This window comes from Limanda limanda, chromosome 7 (genome assembly GCF_963576545.1).
Source record: "Limanda limanda chromosome 7, fLimLim1.1, whole genome shotgun sequence".
In the NCBI taxonomy this organism is placed as follows: domain Eukaryota; kingdom Metazoa; phylum Chordata; class Actinopteri; order Pleuronectiformes; family Pleuronectidae; genus Limanda; species Limanda limanda.
In genome coordinates, this window is record NC_083642.1 from 29,466,203 (window position 1) to 29,486,807 (window position 20,605).

A 20,605-nucleotide genomic window follows, 5' to 3' on the forward strand; every position below is an offset into this window, starting at 1 on the left:
TGTTGTAACTCCACTGTGCATTGTTGAATCAGCCTCAAACATCTTTCACACAATCACAGTCCCGCCCTGATCAGATACATACGTCAATATTGACTCATCGCTGGATTTTCAAAATAAACCCCCCAGATAGTCACAGTAATTTACCCGGGAACCCGAAAGGAGCCTGGATTTTCAAAATAACCCGCCAGATAGTAACAGGAAGTTACCACGAAACCTGAAAAGAGCCTGGAGTTTCTAAATAAACCCCCAGAGAGTAACAGGAAGTTACTAGGAAACCTGAAAGGAGCGTGGAGTTTCAAAATAAAAAATCCCTGATAATTACAGGAAGTTACCAGGAAGCCCGAAAGGAGGCTGGATTTTCAAATAAAATCCCCCAGATAGTTACAGTGAGTTACCCGGAAACCCAAAGTAGCCTGGATTTTCAAATAGCCCCCCCCAACCCCCAGATAGTTACAGGACGTTACCAGCAAGCAAGAATTGAGGCTTTATTTTCAAAATAAAAGCCCGGGATGTTAATTAGACCTTCCCAGGAAGCCTGAGGGAGGCTGGATTTTTTAAATAAAATCCCTTGAATAGGGTTAAGACCTTACCATGAAGCTTGAAGGAAGCTGGATTTTCAAAATTAAAGCCTCCGGATGGTTACAGGATGTTACCAGGAAACCCGAATGAAGGTTCAAACTAAAACAGTCTCTCTCTCTCTCTAATTCATGAACCTCATTGATGTTACAAACATGCAGCTTTTATAAAATGTCTCTCTCAAGCCGGCAGCAAGCACTAGGCACTTATTCAAAATTTCTCGGGAGGAATTTTTTAAGTATTGTGACTTCTTCCGTAAAAAGGTTTGTCCTGGTACTCCTCCCACAATTTTTGTCGCACATACACAAGAAATATTAAAAAATACTCAATTACGCCAAATGGTATGCTATGAATTTTTTAAGATCTATTGTTCGCTCAATGATCACAAAAAACGGCCCAAAATGATGAATGGGACTTAAGGTCTATCTAGCAAAAGAGCAAGATTGAAATAAAGACAGATTGTCAGCAACTTCTTGTGTGATAAAACTTCTCTCAAAGCCACAAATGGAGGTTATCATACATTATTGTTAGATCAAAATGTAGGCAAACATATTGGCTTCACAGGAATGTCACTATGAAATCTATCAGAGCTAAACTTTTGGGTGTATCCATGTTTTTTTACTTTAGTTCTGCATTTTAGCCATTATATAAGTCAGAAATATCCATGTGATGTTTCATAGGGTTTTCTCTAGCTGGTATGAGAGTGGTGACTTTATCAAGGACCCTTTAGCAGAGTGGCTGATCTTTCAAACCAGCAGGCTACCCTGCCACAACCACGTACACTACTCAATTTAGAAACACTGTCATGGTGTGTATAAGTTTACTACTTCCCGTAGCTCAGTGACAACACTGTCCTGTCCCCGCGGGGGGGGGGGGGGGGGGGGGGGTTGAGTATGTTTGCGAAACTAAATACCAAATAGAAGCAGACATGTCATACGAATTTCCTATATCTAAGAGACAACACTTTAAAAGGAGCCGTTTCCGACAGCTCCTGTTATCAGAATGAGGTGTCAGGAATGCCAGTACAATTCCTGGCATAACTATGTGTGTCAGGCTTAAGTATAAAAGGGTGTTGTTGTGGGTTCCAGCATCCAAAGCTACCAGAAAAAAATCCCCAGATCATCCTTCCTTCTTATTTGATAAGCTCAAGAGGAACTCACAGAAAAATATGCATTGGTCTCTCGTTTCACTCTGCATCATCTTAAACCTGCAGCTGCTCAGCACGTATCCCATCAGCACCGGTTTGACTGACACTGACATGGACATCTTAAACGTGAGTCTCCAAATTAGTTTTTTCAGAATCCTGCTTTTGGAAAGTTGGAGTTTTGGGACTGTGCCATGTGAACATAAGGAAATCAAGAAGAGAAAAACAGCTTAAAGTCATGTGAAGTATCAAACTTCAGCTATCCTAGAGAAAAGATAAGAGATTAAAACAATGTATTAGATGAAGATGACTGTTTTTGAACCTATTATTGTTTCATTAACAGCAACTTTCAATGTGGGCTTCTGCAACCACATGCGATTTATTGTGGGTTGGTGATCTTATTATGTGCCATCTGCAATTGAATTGGCGCTATAAGTAAATAACAAATGTATATTATATATCACTAAGGCCGCAACTGTATAACCCACAAAATTAAATACGGAAATATTACAAATGCTTCTTTTAATCTTCAAAACCGTAACCATCTTATGTCTTGGTGATGCAGCTGCTGCTTCACAGACTACAGGAGTCATTTTCCGAACATGATGGCCTGGATAGCCTGTATACAGAGAAGGGAGGAGATGGACGGCAGCCCCAAACTGGACTGGATGAGGCTGCAATCAAGGAATTTTTCTCAGCTAAGAACCTGAAGAGCCTCCGCAACGATTCATCAAGGAGATCCTCTGGCTGCTTTGGTCGACGGATGGACAGAATAGGATCTATGAGCTCCCTGGGGTGCAACACTGTTGGCAGATACAGTAAGATACAGTAACCGCACTTCAACAAGCACAGCAACCCAGCAGCTCCGGGCCAAACTAGTAACCTTTGTGTATCCATTAATCTAATGAAAAAATAATTGTAACACTCATAATCCACATCCACTGAAAGCACCGAAGTAGTTCAATGTTGATTTTTCCTTTCATGCAGTTTTTAAATGTGCTCAGTATTATAGTCCACACATATTTGTTCCATTAATTGAATTAATGACAAAATATGTATATTTCTAAAATAATTGTTATCTTTTTCTCTTGCAGGTTCAAAGTAAAGATGAAGTCTTACCATCTACATTCTGGAACTGCAACGCATCTACCAAAAGATATTTTTATCTGATTGCTATTTATTAACTAATATTTATTGACATTGTTTGTGGCTTGAGGCATATTTACTTGAATTAAATGTAAGATTGCTCTGTATTGTAATGTTTTAATAAATGTCTTCTTAAATTTAACAGTAAGGCAGACCTGATTAATATCTATCTGGAGTGATTTCCAGTGACCATTTGTGATGGTATCTCATTTTCCTGCTCTATAAGGAAATAAACATACATCTGTGAGGATTCTCAGTCATCCAGGTCGTGGTATCTGCAAGAGTTCATGAGAGTTGTTAAGAGATGTTAAGCATTTACGTTGCTGACCCCCTTTCCAACTAGTGGGTCATTGAAGTCCACTGAGTTAAAGATTGACAGGTTGTTGAAACCTGTTTCACAACAGAGGATGGCACAGCACAGGAGAGTCTGTCCAATTTCCACTTGTTGTGCATGTATACCTAAACAGTCTTTATTTCATTTGTTTATTTTTGCCCATGCGTACACATGAACACTTCCTTGAAAGTTACTGTAACACACATAATTTCTGTCTATAGGACAGCAAACTGAAAGGTCTGTACCTGGGGTCAGCACTGAAGTGATTTCTGTTTTCATAGCTTATATACATTACATTATAGTACATAATACATTACCTGACACAGCAGAAAAACTATACTGGTTGACTCACACACCAGTGAAATTCGTTCCCCTGAAAATCCAAATGACTATTTCAAGCGCCATGAGAAAACCTTTCCCACAGCTTTCACATATGATTGCATTTCAGTCAGACAACTCACGTTCAAACGTTTATTTCAAAAATAGAACAGGTTTAATGTTTGGCGTCCAGGCTCCAACTTAATCACTCCCCCATTAAGGATAACAAAGGAATGATGGGAGTGATGAGCAAATAATTGTAAACCCCCGTCGGAGCCTACAGTTGGATGCTGGGGTGGTAGAAGGGCTAAAGCAACTGGTAGCAACACTGCAGCAGCAGTGCGAGCAAAGGGGATGATGGGAAATTGATCTCTGCTTAAATAGACCACCTGATAAGGTGGGTGTGTATTATAGAGGGTTCTGGAGAGTGAGGTATACCACATGAGGTATGTCACATGATTGGAGCAGCGCAGCTCGAGTTGGCTGCCTGAACTAGCTCGCAGGCGTCGCTCCATTTCAGTCAGACAACTCACGTTCAAACATTTATTGCAACAGAAGAACAGGTTTAGTGTGTGGAGTCTTGGCTCTAACTTAATCACTCCCACATATGATTACACAGGAATAATGGGAGTGATGAGCAAATACTTGTAAACCCCCAAAACTGCACGAATTCGGAGCCTGTCGTATGGATTGGTATCTGCAATGTGTGCGCCATTCGCTTTAGGCACATTGTCCTGCGGGAGAATATACTACAGAGTAAGGTTACCCCCAAATGCGCCCTGGCTGTAGGGGAATTTCCCTAGTGAACTTGGCACATAGCAACAAATAAACCAAAATCTAATATGAACACTTTAAGCCCAGCAAACCACCTGAAATGAAACAATATAATCAGGATGCAAAGCACAAACATATTATTCAATCAAATGTTTTGCTTGTATAGCCCATATTCCCAAACAAAATTTGTTTCATAGGGTTTAACGAGTGCGACATCCTCTGTCCTTAACCGAGAGTAAGGAAAAACTAACAAAAAAAACGTAGAAACCTCAGAAAGAGTCACTCTGTGAGGGATCCCTCTCCCAGGACGGACAGGAGCGTGATATATGCCATGACAAGAGTGCAGCAAATCTCTTGGCTTTGTTCGCCTTGTGTATTCACCCCTGGCATTGCAGCACCTCCGACCACACACAGCCATCACACAACGCTCATCACCTGCGCAGGAGCCTGACACACACGTAACGCGGGCAGCACGGAGCCAGGACTTTGTCCACTGGCAGCCGCGCCCTGCTCATGCGGGGCCTAACGGGAGGTACCCCTTCCGGGTGGAAGGAGTGTAAGTGTGTGTAAGTGGGAAGGAAGACCCGCACCAGAAGATGGGTTTCAGAAAAAAGTCTGCACTTGGGGGAATGAAGGCGTGCAAAAAAGCATGCCTGCGACTATTGGGGAAAACTCGACCTTTGAAGAAACAGTGTTGGGTAACTTGTTTTGACCAAACTTGGTAGCAGTGTGGGAAGGATCAACTTCATCTTGTATCGTGATTCCACCGAAACAACATTACCTATAACAACCTAAAAACACTCTCCATATAAGAGCAAGCTTGGGAGATTGGAGCTTCAGGAAGCAAACACATATTCACACAATGTGAGATGAGACACACTTCACATACACTCTGGGTAGACTTACGGGAAAACATGCACGCCCCCAGGTCAGCAACAAGCCTCAGATCGAGGGACATAATTACTGGTGCAGATGCTGAAATAAACAGACCCTTTTTCGAACTGCAAGCCTGCCTCTGTGTGTTCTTCATGAGAAATCAGCCCCAACATTTGGTGAGCCAGTCCAGTTGTGATAGCGGGACGCCTGCAGACTGCATCTTGGGCTGGGTCAACACTGTAAAGTGGCCACAAAAAAAGTAAAAACAATTCTTACCATTATTAAATTTACTGTATCACCCAGACCCAAGAGCCGTAAGTAGCGTCTAACACTCTCCACAAAAGAACCTTAACACTTCATGTTATCATCATGCCAGCTTCAGGCCGGCCTCCTTCTCAGCTCCGTGACGCTGCGGTTCAAGTACACTGTCCATTGGTTCTACCTGATCGCAGTTGGAGCACAATCCAGCAACCCCAGCCAGGTCCCCCGCCGCGTCTGTTTGCGATCGCAAGAGGTTTCAACAAGCAACTTCTTCCAAAGCCCCCCTCCCGAAGATATTAACACATTGTCCAGCTTAACACTCCTGCAACCCCTTATGCTTTAGATCATATACTGATCATATCATACTCAGTCGGATGATATTCCGTACAGCTCAAATCATAGTATTACAAGGCAAAAAAAACTAAAAAATATTCCAGTCAGCCCCTTTGCCACCCCAAAGTGCGATCGGCAGTTCCTCGTGCTTCAGCATTAGCCACAACACAATTTCTTTCAGCTACCTCGGGAAAGTCAACAATTCAACGCTATCTGGCGTATTCAGCGATCTAATCTGAGACACGGAAGCAATGTATTCTTTCAGAATCACAAAACCACGCCGTCTATAAAACATGCAATACATACCTGAATTGGCCCGAATTACATCTCCTCTAATTGAGTACGGGTACGCGTGCACCTGATGGCTGTCTCGCATATCCTGAGTCCATTTGGAGGGTCTGTTGTGCACGTCCTCAGAAATTAACACTACGTGAAAGCCAGATGCAATATGCACTTGACCGCGCATGGGTAGTGTATCAGGAGGTGGGGAAGCTCACTTTGCGTGTCTTGTAGTGAAATATCAGTGGGCCAATCCGGCGGAGTAAATAATCAAAATGTCCTGGCGGACATTCAAAAATACTGGGTGTGAATTTCTTGCATCAGTGAACGATAGAAACATACTGCCGATCACGGGGGGAGCTGACCACGGTCAAAAAAATCAACAAAACTGCCTGACAATATACCTATTACTCGTGGCATCCATTGCACTTCTGTCCGTCCTGGAAGAGGGATCCCCGCATGTGGCTCATCCTGAGGTTTCTACGTTTTTACTGTCAAGAAGGTTTTTGTAGTTTTTCCTTACTCTTGCTGAGGGTTAAGGGCAGGGGATGACACAATTGGCGAAGTCCACTAGGACAATTCTCACGAATATGGGCCATCCAAAACAATAGATTGACACTGCATGGAAAGAAGAGTTTCTGTCAGTTAGTGTTGCTGGAAATTTTGGGATGATTTTCAGTTAAAGGCTGTTCACAGGAATCTGCAGGCAGCACAGAAAACTGCCAGGAATTGACGCGTGGTACCAGTTTCTGGCAGTTTACAAGCCTGGGAATGTTGGGAAGTGACCCCCCTGCTCCTAAGCCCAGGGCAGTGGTTCTCAAACTGTTTATGTTATGTCCCACTTTTGAGCCAGAATATTTTTCATGCCCCACCCGCTCCCCTGCCCCAAAAAAATTATGACAAAATGGTATTTGTGTATTTATTATTTACATAAAATGAACATGAACATTAAATTCACATTACTTTCAGGAATTTCTGATGACACAATTTTCATCAGACAATTTTTTTCAAATAACTTTTTGTGACATTTGCCACTTTTTTCAAAGAACACTGCAATAACTTTGCTTAAATTCAACTTAATTGAAGTACTTTTGGTGACATTTATCACTACATTCCTCCATCAGTCTGTACTTTTTCAAAAATAGAGAAAAAATAAATTAAATTATAATAACTTTGTTACTGAGATGATAAAGCTCAACCAAAAAGAACACATCCATGTGACTGCGGTGTAAGTATCTTCTTTTTTTTTTTTTTATATATTTTTATTAGGAGGTAGGGCACAGTAGAACAGGAATCAATGTCAAATTTACATTGGGTATCACAAAATCTCAGTACAACAATTAACAATATATAGAGATATTGACACCATAAAAACGCTGTACATCATGATGGATTAAGATTAAGATATACAGTCTTCCTCCTAGGATGTTTTTCTTATTTTAAGGACCACATGAACGTGGTCATGCGAACAATACATTACACAACTCAATGAAAATAATAAAAATAATGATAGATAGATAACTGAAAATTCTATTGAGTAATAATTAAGTATTAAAGCTGCACAATATAAATACATTAAAAGAAAAAATAATAAAAGAAAAGAAAAAAAGAAAAAATTTTAAAAGTAAAAAAAAAAGAAAAGAATAAGTAAAATAATTTCTTATTCCTCTCATTCTAATAAGCTGCGCAAAAAAAAAAACAACTGACGTAATGGATAAATTATCCGAATGTGATAGGCAATATGCAATAAATCCCACCCCAGAGCTGTACCAACGAAAAGTTAACCCCCAAACTCAGTTTGATCTCTCTTCGACGGGAAAGGCAGAATATAATATACTAAGATCTAAAGGCAGGTGGTATGAGTATGGCGACAAGGCAAGCCGGCTGCAGGCTCTCCAGTTCAAACATCAAGCAGCATCACGACACATCCCCCAAATCAACACTCACTCAAATGGTCTTACAACATCTCCTCCGGAGATCAATGCAGCTTTCAAATTATTTTACTCCAATCTATACACTTCTGAGCCTCCTCCAACGGACTTGAACATGAATACATTTTTTGATAGCCTAGAAATACCCACTATAGATACAGCAACACGGTTATCACTAAATCAGCCAATAACTATAGAGGAAATACTTAGCAGCATTAGGCAAATGAATAATTCTAAAACACCGGGGCCTGACGGGATGCCATCTGAATTTTACAAAAAATCCACTCAACTAGCCCCGTTATTACTAGACATGTTTAACCATTCCCTATCTATAGGTTATTTACCAAAAACTTTAACAGAGGCGACTATTTCCGTTATTCTTAAGAAGGATAAGAACCCTGCTGAATGTAGTTCTTATCGACCAATATCACTTTTAAATGTGGATGTGAAAATACTAGCAAACATTTTAGCAAAAAGATTGGAAACATGTCTCCCTTCAATAATCTCTGAGGACCAAACTGGCTTCATCAGAGCTCGTCAGTTATCCTCAAATGTCAGACGGCTATTAAATATTATCTCTTCCCCGTCCAATGAAATAAAGCCTGAAATAGTGCTCTCATTGGACGCGGAAAAAGCCTTTGACAGGGTGGAATGGGGGTACTTATTTAAGGTACTAGGAAAATTTGAATTCGGAGAGAACTTTATTGCATGGACACGCCTTGTTTATAAATTACCCCTTGCCCGGGTTAACACTAATAGAGAGTACTCATCATATTTTCCCTTGTCCCGTGGTACCTGTCAAGGCTACCCGCTGTCGCCGTTACTTTTTGCTCTTGCTATTGAGCCGCTAGCCATCCGGTTGCGATCTTCCGCACACCTGCAAGGTGTTAAACGGGAAAACATTGAGCACCGTGTCTCCCTGTACGCAGATGACCTATTAATTTACATAACAGACCCTGTTTCATGTGCCAAAAATTTAATACAGACACTAGAGGATTTTGGTGCATTTTCAGGTTACAAAATCAACCTCCAAAAAACTGTCTGTTTCCCAATTAACTTCAAAGCCAAAACACTCACGCAGGGACAAATTCCTTTTAATATCTCTCCAGAAAGTTTTCAATATCTAGGGATCAACATCACCCACCCTTTTAAGGGATTGCATATTAATATTATATAATATTGACAAATTAGTAAATAAAGTCAAAACTGACCTACAGAAGTGGTCCAAGTTGCCGCGATCATTAGCAGGGAGAGTGCAATGCATAAAGATGAATATCCTGCTGAGATTTTTGTTTTTTTTCCAATGTTTACCTCTCTTCCTGACAAAAACATTCTTTAAAAAACTTGATCAAGCTATTCTTTCATTTGTGTGGGCGGGCAGGGTTGCCAGGACTAATAAAAGCACCCTACAGACAGCAGGGCAGGAAGGTGGGCTGGGTTTACCTAACTTTATGTTATATTACTGGGCAGCAAATATACAAAAGATACTCAGCTGGTGGTACGAGAGTGAGTTGGACTGGTGTAAAGTCCCTCTCCTGCCACACCTCTTCACATGTGGCTCTGACATGCTCCCCTTTGCCACTCTCAGTTTCAAATTATACCTCAAATCCTGTAATCTTGTCAACTTTGAAAATATGGACACAGTTTCGCAAACATCTCAAGGTGAACAATCTTGTCCTCCTAGGTCCATTATGCAATAATCATATTTTTTTACCATCTAAACTTGATTCCGCATTTACACTTTGGAAGGAGAAAGGTATCATATCATTCCGAGACCTGTTTTTAAATGGTACATTTGTTGACTATGAGAGTCTGTACCATAAGCATGACTTGCCCCGGACCAACTTCTTTCGTTACCTCCAGGTTCGCAGTTTTATTAAAGATTATTGCAGTACATTTCCACATTTACCGGCAGATTTACCTAAAATTCTTGACAAACCAGAAACTTGGATAAAAATGATATCAAAGCTGTATAAAAATATTCTCCAGGCTAACCCCTCTCCACAGATCACAGCAAAACAGGGGTGGGAAAAAGAGCTAGGAAGCCAATTCCAGGATCCTTGGTGGGAGAGAGCAAAATTACGAGTGAATAGCTCCTCATCCTGTGCCCGTCTTAACTTGATACAATTCAAAGTACTGCATAGAATGCACTTCAGCAAAGCAAAACTAGCTAAGATTTTCCCTGGCAGTAGTGAAGCTTGTAATAGATGTGCCTTTGTCCCAGCTGACTTAGCCCATACTTTCTGGTCATGCTCGAAGCTAAGAGGGTTCTGGAAGAGTTTTTTCAAAATCATGTCGGAGGTTCTAGGGGTAGCTATCACTCCCTGCCCGCTCATTGCTATTTTTGGAGTCCCCTCAAATTATTCAGAATTCAGTAAGCAGACATTTAATGTTTTAGCATTCGCCTCTCTGATTGCCCGCAGGCGTATCCTTCTACACTGGAAGCTGCCTAAACCCCCGGCAGAACAATCCTGGCAAACTGACCTAATGTCATTCCTTATATTAGAAAAAATCTAATTTTCACTTCGAGGTTCAACTGAGAAATTTTATACTACATGGCAACCTTGTATCTCATATTTCGACAATATAGCTACAACTCCTACGGTGTAGGGGTGAACAACATATCATGATATGCTGTTTTGTTTTGTTCTGTTTGTTTTGTTTTCTGTTTTTTTTCTGTCCAGCTGTGCTCTTACATCAATGTGAACGTACAAATGTAAGGGGTTGATAAGATATTCTGTTTGAAAAGGGAAGACCAACTGGGGTGGGGGGTGGGATAATATTATGTATGTTTTCTACTTGTTGGTTTGTTTGTTTGTATGTTTTGTTTATTTGGTAAAAAAAACAAAAAAAACATGCATCTATTTGTAAAGGTCATGTAACATGATATGATATGTTTCAATAAACTAAAAAAAAAAAAAAAGAAAAAAAAAATTCTATGGAGTAATAATTAAGTATTAAATCTGCACAATATAAATAAATTAAAAGAAAAAATAATAAAAGAAAATTTTAAAATTTTAAAATTTTAAAAGTAAAAAAAAAAGAAAAGAATAAGTAAATGAATAAATGAAAAGAAAGAAGAAAGAGAGAAAAGAGAGAGAGAGGGGGGGTCCGTCAATCAGGGGGCAGGGACTGGAGAGAATGGAAGAATGTAAGAAAGGGAAGCCTTATTATAAAATTTGTTAGAGCTACCTTTCACTGAATATCTGATCTTTTCCAGCTTTAGAAAAGACATGGTGTCGTTGAGCCACTGAGTACTAAAGGGAGCTTTAGTCGACTTCCAGTGGAGAAGAAGGTGGCGTCTTGCCAGTAAGGAAGTAAAAGCTAAAATGTCTAATTGAGTAGAGGTAAACCGGTTATGGTTCTCAGGGAGCCCGAATATGGCAACATGGGGGGAGACTTTTATAATCACTGAAAGTATTTTTGACATGGTGTCAAAAAATTCAACCAAAAGCGAGAGAGTAGCGGACAAGAGTAGAACATATGGGTTAAATTGCAGGATGAGGCATGACATTTGTTGCATTTGTCATTGACACTGGGATAGATTTGCGACAGTCGCGCTTTAGAAAAGTGGAATCTAAACAGTACTTTAAACTGTATAAGTGTGAGACGAGCCCAGGATGAACTTGTAAGTATCTTCTTAATTTGTCAGCCACCAGAGTTTTCAGACACAAAATACACAATGGTCTCTCCTCATCTCCTACCGCATTCACTGTGAAGAGCAAGATACAGTTGCAATCAGAAATATTCAACCCCCCAAAGGTATTCATGGGAATCATGGGAAAGACAAAGGAGCATGAACAAAAGCTGAAAGAGGAGATTATTTCATCACACCTGAAGGGTCTTGGGTAGAAGATTCAAGATTCAAGATTTTTTATTGTCAAATGCACAGAGATAACATGAAGCAGTCACTGTCAGTGAAATACTTGGATCACAGGCTCTCTTTAAGCAATGCTCAGTAATTTCAACCCAAAAAAAATAAAAAAAATTAGAAATAGTATACAATAGAATAAAAAAGAGTAAAATAGAATAACAATAAAATAGAATATCAAAAATTTAAAATATATATATCTAAATATATATCTTTACAGATGAAGAGAAAAATAGAGCAACAATATTTCAATTTGTGCAGTAGTGCAAATATTCAAATATGCCTATTATGGAGCTGGTGCAAATATGCAAATATTCCAGGGTGTTGGTTTGGTTGAGTTATTGAAGTTCAGAGGAGTTTAAATGTCTTATGGCCTGGGGGATGAAACTGTCTCTGAGCCTGGTGTTGCGGGCCCGGATGCTGCGGTACTGTCGGCCAGACGGCAGCAGGCAGAAATGTTTATGGCAAGGGTGAAGGGGGTCTTTAATAATCCGGTTGCTCTTCCTCCTGCACTGCTGGGTGTAGAGGTCCTCCATGGATGGCAGCTCCGTCCTGGTGATGTGCTGGGCAGACTTCACCACCCTCTGTAGAGCCTTACGGTTGAGGGCGGTGCAGCTGCCGTACCAGGCGGGGATGCAGCCAGTCAGGATGCTCTCTATGGTGCACCATATAGAAGAAGATTTCCCCAAAAAATTATATTCCAAGAGACACCATTGGGAACATTATAAGGAAGTTTAAAACTTATGGAGCAGCTGCAAACCTGCCTGGACGTGGAAGAAAGCCCAACATTTCATCAAGGGCCCTCAGCGATAAACCCCTGTGTGACTGCAAGACACCTACAGGATGACCTGATGAAGGCTGGTAAAAGTGCTTCAGTGGCAACTATAAGACATGCACTGAATAAAAAAGGACTCCAAGACGCACTCAGCTCTTGACCACAAGGAACATCAAAAGTCAACTAGAATATGCCTGGAGGAATTTGGACAAGACGACTGAGTTTTGGGTGACATTTCTCTGGACTGATTAAACCAAACTGGAAATGTTTGGAAGAATGGACCAGTGGTATGTCTGGCGTGCAAAAGGACAGGCTTATGACCAGAAGAATACCATCCCCAAGATCAAGTCTGATGGTGGGTCATTGATGATATTGGGCTGTTTTTCTGCGGCAGGAACTAGCCATCTTGATCGTGTACATGGCATCATAGATTCACAGAAATACCAGGCCATTTTAAAGAGGAATGTGATGCCTTCTGTTGACAAATTAAATTAAACCTTGGTGATCATTGGACTTTCCAGCAAGACAATGATCCAAAGCCCACCTCCAAGTCAACCAAAGCTTTGTTGAGAAAAACAACGTCCTGGATCAGCTTTCTCAGTCACCAGATTTAAATCCGATTGAAAATCTTTGGTGGGATTTAAAGAAGGCAATTGCAGCACGGAAGCCATGAAACATCACTGAGCTACAGGCTTTTGCACGTGAAAAATGGGCAAAGATTCCAATCGAGAGGTGTGAGAAGCTTGTCCGCACTTACCGAAAATGTTTGTTAGAAGTTATAAAAGCTAGAGGATGCGCCACCAAGTACTGAAGCTTGGGGTTGAATAATACTGCACATGCACATGTGTTGAAAGAGTTACATTTTTCATTTGAACTTCAAAGTTAAGTCAACTTCTGCTGTCAAAATAACTAAAATCCACATCACTAAAATGTCTATTGAGGTGAGGGGGTTGAATATATCTGATTGCAACTGTAGGCTTCGTCATACTTTCGTCTCAACTTGGATTTTGAACACTCAATTGTGCTGTTCACATTAGCTGCGATGCGCCGCGCTGAAGGCGCCTCGCGCCCTGCACCGATGGTTTCGGCGTCAAGTCTATTTTTTTCGTATCGTGCCAGGAAACACAATGAAAAATGATTTTAAACAATATAAATGACATATTTTACATGATATAAATGATCAAATATGCAACCGATTCTTTGGATTCCCCTTCTATTGTCCTTGAGTTTCAATTTCCAAGATTTCTCCCGTCACATTAATAAATTTCCCCATCTGCCCATCCACTACAAGCACACAAGCAGACAGACAGAGAGAAAGAGAGGAGTGGGGGGGGGGCAATGAAGACCATCATCATTTAACCCCAAACCCATACATTGAACGGGTTACATACAAGCGGAGAATGAAAATCGCGGGCTGACCGGTGCGGAGAAATGCGTGTCCGTTGTGAACAGCCAGGCGGCTGTGCGCCAGAGAACTGCGCTGCAGGGCGTATGGTTTGAACCCGGCGTCATATTTCCCCTTCCCGGTCCACGCCCCACAATTTGAGAATCACTGGTCAAGAAGGTACAAAATTTGGGTTTAGGCCAAAAGGGCTGAGTTTTAAAAACTTAAGTGTTCAAGCCGTTGGGCTTTTTAATCCGGCCCGCCGAACTTGTCCAAATAAAAAAAAAAATTAAATTTAAAAAAAAAATATATATATATATTTTTAAATTAACAATTTTGTAGCACTTAAATGGCACGTACTTATAGAACTTTGTAGTTTTGCTTTATTTGTGAAGAAATCGTACTGTCTTGATTCTTGTTGTTCTGGGTTTGAACCCTCTGGGTTGAATGCACTTATTGTAAGTCGCTTTGGATAAAAGCGTCAGCTAAATAAAATTTCCCCGGGAGTGCTGTTCTGTAAAATGAGAGCAATCAAGGAAACAAAAAGTGGACAATGAGTGCCGAGTGTTTAACACGGAGTCGACAACAAAATACTTTTTCACTGAAGTCCAATCGAAGGCTGTATGCCTGATATGCCGAGAAACTGTCGCAGTTTTCAGGGAGTACAACATCAGCCGTCACTTTGCTACGAAGTCAGTCAACGCAAGAACGGGTGGCTGCAGCTCAGAGGTTGGCGACTTATTTACAGACTCAGCAACATTTTTTTTCACAGACAAACTGCAATTAAAGAGTCATCTACCAAGGCATGTTTTTTTGGGGGCATTCGAAAGGCTAGCAAGCCTTTTTCTGAAGACAGGTTTTTGTTAAATGGCCTTGCAAATAGGTGCTTTGCTACTTGGTAAAGGCCAAATCCTTTCATGTAATGATTTTTCCATGTCATTTATATCAATTCACAAAAACACTCCATCCATCTGTTCCTGGCCTGGCCCCTCTGTCAAATTTTAGAACCCATTGTGGCCCGCGAGTCAAAAAGTTTGCCCACCCCTGGTTTAGGCCAATAGGGCTATGTTCAAAAAACCCAAACTGTTGAAGCCAAGAAGGTGACAAATTAGAGTTTAAGCCAAGAAGGCACACAAAAATATTAATTCCAAATATGAATTGCTATTGTGTCGGTGAATAGAGTTAAAAATAGCAGTGTAAAGTCAACTGATTTTGTTCAAGAGTTTTTGCTGAACTGTAACACTTGATGCTGCTCTGAGTTTGTATTTTGTAACATCATATGCTGCTTACATTTTGTCAAAGTTGTGAATGCCTATAGATAGGATGTGAAAATATTTGCTTGGAATCTAAATATTAGATGTGTGTGACATTGCGTATCAGTGAGCAGAGCATAATACATTGGTGATACGGATTGCATTTGTGCATTTGTTGCTTGTCAAAACAAGACTAGACTAGACTCCCTTCTTGCTCCTTTAAGTTTTTGTGAGCCTGCATGCGATTCTATTTTGAGCTGCCTGTGGAGCTGTAGTTACATTTATTTGAGATACAATCAGCTGATACACATACTAAACCCAAAATATATTGCTGAGAGAGTTTTTAATATCAATGATCTAAAAAAACATAGTATTGTCCTTGTTTTGTATCATCCAGTGTTGTTTGATTGTTCAACTCTGTTGCTTAGACCCTGTGTTCACATCTTAGAAAAAAAATTGTAGTTAGTCTACTGCAAACATAACATCAAAACATATTTCAACACATACATCAGCGCATTGTGAAATCCCATTATCCCATTGTGAACTGCATTTAAATATCAAAGCAACTAGAACAGAGGTGGGCAAACTTTTTGACTCGCGGGCCACAATGGGTTCCAAAATTTGACAGAGGGGCCGGGCCAGGAACAGATGGATGGAGTGTTTTTGTGAACTAATATAAATGACATTTAAATATCATTACATGAAAGGATTTTGCCTTTACCAAGTAGCATAGCACTTATTTGCAAGGCCATTTAACAAAAACCCGCCTTCAGAAAAAGGCTTGCTAGCCTTTGCTATTTCGAATGCCCCCCAAAAAACATGCCTTGGTAGATGACTCTTTAATCGCAGTTTGTCTGTGAAAAAAAATGTTGCTGAGTCTGTAAAAAAGTCGCCAACCTCTGAGCTGCAGCAACCCGTTCTTGCGTTGACTGACTTCGTAGCAAAGTGACGGCTGATGTTGTACTCTCTGTAAACTGCGACAGTTTCTCGGCATATCAGGCATACAGCCTTCGATTGGACTTCAGTGAAAAAGTATTTTGTTGTCGACTCCGTGTTAAACACTCGGCACTCATTGTCCACTTTTTGTTTCCTTGATCCTCTCATTTTACAGAAGGGCTCACAGGGCAAAGGGAAAAAGTGAAGGGAGATCATGTGCCCTTTCGAGCCCTATACACCACACTCCATGGCAAATTTAATTTAGCTGACGCTTTTATCCAAAGCAACTTACAATAAGTGCATTCAACCCCGAGGGTTCAAACCCAGAACACGGCCCGCGGGCCGTACTTTGCCCATGTCTGATCTAGGATCACAATCTTAAAATCAAGAGTTGCTAAAAGTAACAAAAGCTATAATCCAAATCTATAAGCTAAATCTAAACAGCACAGCACAGCAAATATGGGTACACCGATAATAATCATCCTAAAGATAGATTACACATCAAAGAAAAGAGACATAAAAAATGTCTGGAAAATGGGAGAAAAAAACTAAAGGGTTAAATCCAGCCTGGACAATGTTTGAGTATATGGAACTTGGAATAAAAGACTATGAACCAAAAGATAAGTGCAAAAAGAGCCAACAAAAAAGAGAAGCTTCCTTTAATAACTTATAAAGAACCCATGATTGAGGCTCTGGTAGAAAATAAACCAACATTGATGATGGTTGAAACTGGAGCTACTTAAACTTGTGTTAATCCAAAATATGCCACACACCTCCCCATGTTGGATCAATTTGTAAAGACAGTAGGATTCTCTGGACAAAGACAGATGATTCCAATGACAGCTCCAGTTCGGCTATCAATCGAAGGCGATGAAGCAATACTGCCTATTTTGTTATCTGATCAAACTCTTATATATTTGTTAGCACTGATAGCTCTGGACCTGGCTTCCAGATGAGTACATCAGGTGAGAGGGCTTACATTTATTGGCTGGGGATCATATCCGAACCAGTAAATGAGATGTACAGAAAGTGGGAAAAATACATTCATGCTCAGATCCCAGAAGGAAAGAAACCATACACTGACTATCATTGTACAATGTGTTATGATTCATCCCAAAGGGACATTTTGGAAGAAAAATGGGAAACATCGACCAAGAATTTGAATCTGGAACTAATAACAGGATACATAATAATAGGAAAAGAGGGAGCAGCACTGAATCTTAATCCCAACTCTTTCCTATCAGTCTTGTTTAATATACCAGAAACAGGTCTGCACATAACTCTACTGGTGAATGACAATTTTAAATCTAAAAATGTAGGACCAGTGATGAAAATTGCAACAAACGTTGAATGGAAAGAAACAGATAATCTGATTTTCAGTTCCCCTGATGAGAACATGATTAAAAGATTGTGTGGAACATACTGTATATGCTTGCAACACCTCAGGAAGTGAAAACTGCAAACAGGTATGTTGGTCGCCATATTTGCAAATGATGGTTGATCAGGTGTTAAATTTGTATTTGTATTAGCAATTTTGGAAAATTGTGCGCAAAACAATGTGAGAAAAGGCGTAAAGACACCAGTAGGTCATATTCCAGTGTCAGAGGGACCATTCAAACACCTTGAAATAGATTATGTTGACAGGATCAAATCAGTGAGCCAGTACCATCAAAAGATGAAATAAGATTTAAATTAAAAACAAGAGAAGCGAAAAAATAGACAAAGGAATCCTGAAACAACTAAGGTTTGAAGAGGTCGTCCTCAATCACATGGGATGGTAGAAAGGGTTAACAGAATCCTCAAGCTAAGTTAAACAATTTCTAGGACAAAGCTTAACTGGGTGGATGCTCTACCACTTGCACTAATGAGCTTCCTTTAATGCCAATTAACTGTTCTAGTCTCTGTAATAAAATGTGATGGTCAATAGTGTTGAATGCTGCACTAAGATCTAACAGAACGAGGACGGACACAAATCCCTGATCTGAAGCTATTAGAAGGTCATTATTGAATTTTGCCAATGCTGTCTCCATGCGGTGATGAGGTCTTAACCCCAACTGAATGTCTTCATATACATTACTTTCCTGGAGAAACTCACACAGCTGATTGGCTACAACTTTTTCAGGGATTTCAGACAGGAAGGGGAGGTTGGATATCAGTCTGTAGTTGGCTAAAACCTCTGGGTCCAGAGTGGGTTTTTTGAGAAGGGGTTTGATAACAGCTAGTTTAAAGGACTGTGGTATATATCCTAAAGATAATGACAGATTGATTGTGTTCATTAACGTACTTTCAATTAGGGGCAGAATTTCTTTAAGTAATTTTGTAGGAATTGGATCTAAGATACAAGTTGTTGGTGCCATATCAACATTATTTTTAACATTAAGTGTTATTATAGAACAACATTCACAACAGACATGTCATTTTTTTTATCCATATTGGCTATATATATACAACACTTAAAGGAGACCTATTATGCCCCATTTCACCGCAGTTGATATGGTTCATTGGGGTCTTAATGAAATGTCTGTAGCATTTTTTGGTCAAAATACCACAAGGATCATTTAAAACAGCAGCCTTCTTACCCTGTCTAAAACAGCCCTCCTCAGATTGACCTGTTTTGAGTGCCCGCCCGCCCCCTCTCTCACCGACCCGCCCCCCTCTCACCGACCCGCCCCCCCCCGTCACTCACACATCCACTTTCACGTCTTAAATCTCCCCTTAGCATATTTGAGGTTGTTAAAATCATTTTAAGTCACTGTCCTACATATATTTCTGTATCAGTTTGTTGTGTTTCTTCATTGAAGCTACAATTTTCAAAACTAATACACCATCTGATAAAGATGTACATTTATTTAAATACATCCATTAGATATGTGTGTATACAGTATATAATTGTATGTGTTTATTCATTCATTTATTTTATTTATACAGGTCATATATTCTGAGCGCGAGCGCACACACACACGCACACACATGCACACACAGACACACACACAGGCACACAAAGGGATGTGGGGGCTATAGACACGTTCCCGGCTGCCTCGCTCTCCCTCTCCTCGCACCTAGGCACCTCCACCTCTCCCGGTGCAGCGAGCACCTTGGCCGGGCTCCTTGTGTGTCTGTCAGCCGGGGGAGTGCGAGGCAGCGGGGGAGTGCGAGGCAGCTAGTGGAGGCAGCGAGAGCGAGGCAGCTAGTGCGAGGCAGCTAGTGGAGGCAGCGAGAGCGAGCCGGAGCGCGGAGCGGAGGTCCGGTCGGAGGTAAGAGGCCAGCGGCCTACCTTTTGTTTTATGAAGAGGAATAATTGCTGTCTCTCTCTAGTTGTTTCAGGAAGAGCCCGACGGAGACCCAGATGCCAACTGCCAGACCGGTGAAGCTTTTTGAGTTACCTTTGTACGCCTCAATTTATAAATAAACGCCTAAGTTATATTCACCACAACCCCTGCTTCTGACTAGTGTTACTGGATTACGCAACCCGTTACCCGGAGGCAATTCCTCTACGGTCTGCTACTGGGAAGGTGGTAGCCAGAGAGATGTTTCTGCTCTTCAGTAGCGTGGGCCTGCAGGATGGAATCCTGACAGACCAAGGGTCATGCTTTATATCCAAAGTGATGAAATAACTGTGCCAAAGTCTAAAGGTGAGACAAATCAGAACCTCCGTCTATCACCCTCAGACAGATGGACTTGTAGAGAGGTTCAACAAAACCCTAAAACACATGCTGCGCAAGGTAATCGATGTTGATGGGAAGAACTGGGACCAACTGCTGCCGTATATTTTGTTCTCTATACAGGAAGTACCCCAGGGTCCCACTGGATTTTCACAGTTCAAGCTTCTGTACGGTTGGAGACCCCGGGGCTTGCTAGATGTTGTCAACGAAGCCTGGGAGCAGCAGCCGTCCACCCAGCGCAGCTACGTGGAGCACGTGGAACAAAAGCATCACAGAATGACCCAAGTCTGGCCCTTAGTTCGGGAGCAGATGCAGCAAGCCCAAGCACAACAGGCCCAGGTATACACCCGGGCAGCCCAGGTGAGAGAGTTTAAACCGGGATACAAGGTAATGGTTTTAATTCCAACGAATGATTGCAAGTTTTTAGCCAAGTGGCAAGGGCCTTATGAAATACTGGAACTGGTGGGGCCTGTAAATTATTGTATACGGCAGACCGGCCGTAGGAAAGCCCAACAACTTAAGCATGTAAATTTGCTGAAGCCATGGCATGAGCCTCTCCCTGTCACCTCTAATGTCCTAAGCTAACCTGCCTCCCCGGGTCCTCCCGACAGTGAACATGAGTGACCAGCTGTCATCCAGGCAAGGACAAGACCTCCGAGAACTGCTGGATAGAAACAGAGATGTCTTCTCCGAGGCCCGGGTCGAACAACAGCCATCGCCCATGACATCAGAACAAACCGGGAAAGACAGTA

The 20,605-nt window shown here is 41.1% G+C and overlaps 1 protein-coding gene across 1 annotated transcript; it reads left to right on the forward strand.

Annotated features, from left to right (window-relative positions):
• The first annotated feature begins 1,726 nt into the window (after positions 1-1,726).
• On the forward strand, positions 1,727-2,552 carry nppb (natriuretic peptide B). Its single transcript, XM_061075487.1, has 2 exons — positions 1,727-1,849; positions 2,286-2,552. Exons 1-2 carry the CDS (start codon positions 1,745-1,747, stop codon positions 2,550-2,552), a joined length of 372 nt encoding a protein of 123 aa, XP_060931470.1. The 5' UTR covers positions 1,727-1,744.
• The last annotated feature ends 18,053 nt before the right edge of the window (positions 2,553-20,605 follow it).

What these genes read in the sequence shown, in the direction of transcription:
- nppb (XM_061075487.1), top strand. Translation starts at nt 1,745, where the DNA reads ATGCATTGGTCTCTCGTTTCACTCTGCATCATCTTAAACCTGCAGCTG. An exon ending in CTGACATGGACATCTTAAAC is followed by an intron (nt 1,850 to 2,285) that starts GTGAGTCTCCAA and finishes TTGGTGATGCAG; the next exon opens with CTGCTGCTTCACAGACTACA.